The sequence below is a fragment of the Oryza sativa genome, chromosome 12 (assembly GCF_034140825.1).
Source record: "Oryza sativa Japonica Group chromosome 12, ASM3414082v1".
NCBI lineage: Eukaryota > Viridiplantae > Streptophyta > Magnoliopsida > Poales > Poaceae > Oryza > Oryza sativa.
In genome coordinates this window covers 396,015-402,749 of record NC_089046.1, presented here as the reverse complement: position 1 = coordinate 402,749, position 6,735 = coordinate 396,015, and the positions used below count along the sequence as shown (strand labels likewise).

General features: G+C 46.8%; 1 protein-coding gene across 1 annotated transcript; it reads left to right on the top strand.

Annotated features, from left to right (window-relative positions):
* The first annotated feature begins 215 nt into the window (after nt 1–215).
* Nucleotides 216–4,937, top strand: LOC4351271 (uncharacterized). Its single transcript, XM_015764157.2, has 5 exons — nt 216–553; nt 2,671–2,895; nt 3,836–3,902; nt 4,020–4,302; nt 4,412–4,937. The coding sequence occupies exons 2-5, from the start codon at nt 2,708–2,710 to the stop codon at nt 4,624–4,626; spliced, it is 753 nt and encodes a 250-aa protein (XP_015619643.1). The 5' UTR covers nt 216–553; nt 2,671–2,707; the 3' UTR covers nt 4,627–4,937.
* Nucleotides 4,938–6,735: the final 1,798 nt, after the last annotated feature.

Here is a 6,735-nt window from a genome sequence, read left to right as displayed (position 1 = left end):
CTTTCTCTCAACCTTGTAGTATCTTAGGGCATGTTTGGTTGTACGGATCGTACCTGACTCGTACCTAGCCAGCAGATTTATGTTTGTTTGGTTGACTGCACTTGGTCCGACGGATGAAAAAAGGTCCGCGGAGCCAGGCGGGGAAACGGTCGAATCGACCTTCGCAACTCAGCCTGGCTCGCTTCATGCCGCGAGGCTGCACCCACGAGTGGACCGCTTGCACCCGCGCGTGCAGAACCCATGGATGGGGTCACCACCATCCCTCCTCTCCTCCTCCCCATCTAGTCATCTGTTCCAAACCAGTGGAAAGCTAGGGTTTCGCCGACTCGCGAGTGGAGGGCGCTGCTCGTCGCCAGGCTCGTCGCGCCGTCCTCGCCGGCGGGAAGGCCAGTCCTCCGTCAGCATCCTCTCTTCCGTTGGTCATCCTCCCTCTCTTTCGCCAGTCGCCATCGCTCTCTTCCACTGGTTCGCTCTCTCCGTCAAGCCGTTTGGTTCCGCCGGCTCTCTCTGCCACGCCCCTCTCTTTCGTCGACTCTCTCCGTTGAGCTCTCTGGTAAGGGCTGGGTTGGGCATCTCCTTCCCTTTCTCACCTCCTTCAGTTTCTTCTCCTCTCTTCCTTTGATTTCAGCCGATTTGTTTGGATTAGACCGCGTCCCCTTCATAAATATGCTAGATCTACTAAAAGCTGATATCTTTCTTGGTTGATTTCGATGGAATGAAATGTCTAGCGGCTTGCTTTTTTGTTCTAAGATGGCCAATGATGACTAATGTTGCTGATTTGTGATGCTTATGAACAGATTTTTCCTACACTTATTCCTATTTTCCTGCTGATTTGTGTTATGCCATTGTATCTTTGGCTACAAATAGAAGTTACTAATAAGGCCAGATACAATAGTGCGTTCTTTTAAATTGATACTGACAGATACACACTTGATTAATAGTGCTTATTTGTGATGCATAAGAACAGATATGCCTGCACTTCCTTATTCGACAAGGTCAGGCAACCAAACATGCCCTTTCTAAGTTTCTGTCTTTCTGTGATCTTTCTCAGTATTTTATAGTTCAAATGATCTGAGCAGAACTGAGGCCACCTCTACACTTGAACTGAGCAGAATTTATAAGAGTACATGAACATATTTTTCTACACTTGTTCTTTTTTCTTGCTGTTAGGCTGGGAAAGATGGCCAATGATGATATATGCTGCTGTTTGTGATGCATGTGAATAGATTTTTGTTCTACACTTGTTCTCATTTTCTTGCTGTTTTTTTTTCCTACACTTGGTCTTATTTTCCTTTTCCTTATACCTTTTCTTTTGCTACATTTGATAGATACTGGTAAGAACAGATACCAATGATAGTAGCTAATTCACATTCTTCATATATCTGAGGCCATTGTTCTGCATTTATTTACCTGTTGGAAATGAGGCTCAATGATGTCAAATTTCTGCACATATTTGCTACATTTTCAAGTTATTGATGTCAGGCAAATACTATCAAGTTCCTTGTTCATCTTTTGATATCAACAGATGTACTATTTTTTTTAGGTTACCACACTTTATTTTGACATGATCAAGTTTTTGATAAGAAACCGATACACTCTGCACTTGCTCTTTTGGTAAAGATTATACTACTATTAAGTGTTGATGCTCTTGCACCCTGATCTCTGCAACTCAGATCCTGTACTATTTCAAAGGTACAGGTTATCCTGTTTACTTTTACTATGTTTCAGGAAAATGTGATAATGGAAAAACTTGTGAGACCAAGTGTAGATATACTAAGGTTGATGAGTTTGAAGCAATCTGTACAAAAGCATGCAAGCAGAACATAGCTGAAATAGATGGTTACTAATTTGTTTATCAAATTGGTTCCTTGTAAAAAACTTGCCATGAGCACGTATATTTGTATGTTTGTTTTGAATTGTCAAATGTACCAGTGTCGTCAATGAAATTATGTACATGATTTTTGCTATACTAATCACTCTCTAGCATGTTCATCTAGTAAGCCAGGCCATTCCGTTACATTTATGGGGTAACCTCACCATCCACAAGAATAGGTATTTACACACAAGATGCATCCATCCAACCAAACAACATCTCCTGCATGCTACCATTCCATCCGCCCCTTGCTGCAACCAAACAACATCTCATCATATCCAGGTTCATCTCATGCAAGCAACCAAACGCATGCATGTGTATCCCCTAAACCAGGCTAAGCTTAGCCTGGATGAGGGAGATGAGCTAGGCTAGAAGGATACGAGCAACCAAACACACCCTTAGAGGCGCATGGTTTCGGTGCAGAAAGTCATGAACCGTGATGATTTCTTTTTAGTTAAGATAAAAGGGCTCCCTCCCTTCGTGATGACTTGCCCATGCTGATTTTAATTGCTAGTATTTACTTACTGCCATCTCGGTGCCAATTTCAATAAATCTGTTGTCACTGCACAGATTTAAAATCTGGGTTGTCACTGCACTGTTGCAGATTTTAGTTGCTAGTATTTGTTTGTGATTGATTTTAGTGATAATTACAATGATTTTCGCTGCACAGTTGGACGCATATTGTAAATTGGCATTGAACCATATTTGTTACCTATTGCCATTGCTAATATACACTGCATTCAATTGTTTTCAAGTTCCTTTGCAAAAAAAATAATTACAAAAAATTCCTTCCACAGAGCACCTTCACTTAACTGGGGCCGTATTGCCAATTCAATGATGGGATCGGCACAAGATTGGGCATTTGGATGGCAGCCGTGGACGGGACCGGCACTGGAGGACCTGCTCCCACAACTCTCCCATGAGGAGCAACTACGATTGCACAACCACTTGCGTGAGCACGAGCGTATCCTCAAGTGGCACAACAAGAATTCTCCTCCAATATCTTCTCTGCACTCAGAAGGGTATGTCCCGCCCCACCCACCTCAAACAATCCCCCCCCTGCCCCTCTGACCTCTGAAGACTAGTGTTGAATAGGTTTACCCCCAACTTGAATTAGAGTCAGGGTACTTTTCACTAGAGATTTTTCATGCTACAAGGGTACTTCCCACTACAGATTTTACATTGAACAGGGTTAGATCCCTGCTCTGCTATAGAGGTTTGGACAATTGGAAATGCTTGCCATCATTTGGAAAAGCAGGAAAAGAACTTGGTGCAGATAATTGGGAAGGCTTACCGGTTCCTACATTGGTATTGAAAGTAGTAGTACAAGCATCAGATACTTTTTTGAGTGCAGTGTATCAAAAGTTCACCAAGTTATACAAGTCCAACTGAACTTACAATTGAAATTATATTCAATTACTTGGTGCATGCGCGTGTGTTGTTAAGAAGTTGGAATAGCACAAACTTTCCTGTGACGTGTTCCTTTCCTTGCTTTGGAGCTCTAGGAATCAGCCCTGTAAAATCTGGAAGCAACAAAGTCACAGATCACTACTAAACCTAGAAGAAAAGAGTAATTAACTTAAAAGATCTTATGCTATTGTGTGTTAAAGACTCATTAAGTTTGATTACGCAATATCCACTTGCACATAGCATAGGTAGATCCATTTACTGTCAATGAAAGGTTTCCCTTGAGAGTTGCAAGCCAAACAAAATGCCATCTCGTTTTGATGTAGTGCCCCTTCTCTTTCAAATGAAGAACTGCTGTCTCTCCAGCATGGAAATCATTCATATCAACTCTGCTTTGTTGGCCTGTGTCTATGTTGTAACTTCAGCTTGTGAGTCTCTGACATCTGCAGTTTGTGAAACCGATGGCAGTTTCATACATGAGACTTGTATTATTTTCCATACACCAATTGAACAAATAACTGATCAATCAAATTTCTCCAATTGCATTGGATGCAGGGAGCGTGACTTCTTCATCATTATCCATGTCCGCTACGCTCTCCACCATTACAATGCCAAACACCCAGTATGTCCACTTCGCTTCATTCGAGATGGAATTCAATTAGTCCTTATCAATTTCATCGCAATTAGTTCCTGCCCAGAGCTGCATGACATGACATATATAATCGATCTTTGCCTGCAGGATGAGGAGTTTGATGCTGTGAAGCCTCTGATGGAATCCAGTGTACGTTTCAGGGGCCAGGTGTGGTTCCACATCAACTTCTGGGCTCGCTCCCGCAAGAGCAAAAAGATCAAGCGCTTCTTTGCTGAGGTGCACTACAAGCCTCCCAGCAGCAGCAGCTCTGTCTGCTCTTACCTGCCATTTCCAGTCCCAGGAGCTGAGAGGCCACCCAGCAGCAGCTCCGTCTCCTCGGATCTGCTACTTCCACTCCCAATTCCTGTCGTTGAAGCATGCACCATCATTGGTATGTATCTATGCAGTATATGAATTTCTTTCTTTCTTTCCTTACTTCCTGTTAGCTGGTCGGTATGATATTGATTGATGTTCAACCCATGCATGGTTGGTGGTTGCAGAAGAGCCTCTTGGGCAGTACAGGAAGAGCTGCGCGTTTTGTCGTGGTCACTTAGACATTTTACACCCCATGGGTCGTAAATTTGTTTGTGGAAACGACAAGGACCGGTTTGAGCAACAACTCTTGCCGTGCGGGTCTATAGGGCTTGAGATGCCATTCACTTGCCGCCTGGGTCCGGCCTCTGTCAACAGTAGTCATGGGGAAAAAGAAGACTAGGGGGAATAATGAAGTGGCCCCTTGGACGCCCTTTTGCTCGCATCGTTTGTGCCAATCAAGTCTGGTGATAACAGAAATTGAATTGTCTTGTACTACCTTCGTCCTCAAAATATAAGAAAAACTAAATGGGACATATCCTACTATTATGAACCTGGATAAAAATGATTCTACTCAGATTCAATAGTTTCTTATATTTTCAACGGAGGGAGGGAGTAAAACGTTAGCAGTCCTCTTATCTTGTGCAGAATATGATTGTACACTGTTCAGAACTCTTGAGATTCAGAATATTGTTTGCCTGAGGGAGGTTGATAGATATTTGTGCATGTGATGCTGATACCACATACTAACTGGAGTTACGGTCCTCCTATTTGTTTCTTAACTTGCTAGTGTGCTGTTACGGTCCTCCTCATGGTGCCATGCCAGGGTAGTTATTCTGCACAGATAGATGGGATAGATGGGTTTTCAGGTTCAGGTAATTGTGCTCCGGAGATATCCAATCTGCCTGCCTGCGTGCATATGTCAATTGACAATTTTTTTTAACTACAATCACACACGAACGGTACTATAGTATACAAGTATAGTGCACTTAGTGGGAGAGCGACTTAATTGAGGGTTGTAGGATTGAGTCCATGTAGCAATGCGATTTTTGTTTTTCCCATCGCATCGCTACATGTCCGCTACATGGACTCAATCCTAAATGTCCATGTAGCCCTGATATTCATCAATACTGTCTGTGTTGAATATATATATTGTCACACCTAAAGTTCTTCTCCCAAACCTAAATTAAATTAATAAATGGTCTCAAGAAATTATTTGTGTAATGGCTAGAGAGAAACTCTAATTTAATAAATGCAATGAATAATCGAAAATGACATATGGAATTTTTCTTGGGTCCTACATGTCAAAATATGCTATCATAATTTTTTTTAGAATTTTCAAAGCTCTAGAAATAATTTTAATCAATTAAAATTGAGCACAAACAATTATCAAATCCCTGGAAAATCAATTCCCTTTTTCTTTTTTTCCCCTCCTTTTTCCCAAAATGGGCCGTCGGCCCATTTTCCCCCTCTCCGCGCGCGCCTCCCTGCTGGGCCGGCCCGAGGCCACAGCCCAGCCGCCCCACGCCCCCTCCTTCCTTCGGGACATGTCGGTCTCGTTCCCAACCTCCGGCCGGCGCCGCGCCGCGCCGCAACCGCCGCCGCCCGCCTCTCCCGTGCGTGCTCGCGCACATCGCCCGCTCTCCGCGCGCACCCCGCACTCCCCCGCAACCGCTGCCCCACTTTCCCACCCACGCCCACGCTCGAGATGGCCGCCTCTCTCTCTCCCCACCTCCCCCACTTCGTCGGTCCATTCCCGCTCCTCCCGGCCACGTCCGACCTTCTCGCGGCTATATAAACTACCCCCGCATCCTCCACCTTTTTCCCATTTTTGCCGAACGCTCCCGAGCTCTCCTCCGTCCTAGCGCCGTGCACCACCCGCCGCCGCCGCTTTAGCCACCTCCGGCCGACACTCGCCGCCGTTAGAGCCGCCGCCGAGCCTCGCCATCGCCGCCGTCGGGTTCGCGAGCTCAAGCGTGACCCCGTCCGCCATCTCTGCGGTCACATTCGCCGTCGGAACCCGCCGTTCCCCTTCGCGCCGGTGAGCTTGCCATGGCCGCCGCATTCGGCCGGTGCCCTAGCCACCCATGGTCTCTCTCTCCCTCTCTAACCTCCCTCATTTTGCTCCATAGGTCGTCCCGGAGCACGTCCCTCCGTCGTCGTCGCCTTCCGCCGCTCGCCGTTGTCGATCATCGTCGGTGAGGAGCCCCTCCCCCTTCCTCTCTCTCTGTCGCGCCGCCTAGCCACGTTGCCGCTGCCTAGCCGCTTAGCCGCCGCTAGCGCTGCCCGCACTGCCGCGTCGCCGCCGCTCTCCGTCGTCGGCCAGTCGCCCCCGGTCGCCGTCTTGCGCCACCGCGCGCCATGACCGCCGGGCTGGCTTAAGCCGCCCGTGCGCGCCAGCCGCGAGCGCTCGCAGCCGTCCGATCTACCCTCGGGTAGATCGGGGCCGTTCGCCGCCGCCCGTGTGGCAGCCCACGTGGCCGCCACGTGCGCGCCACGTGGTGCACCCCTC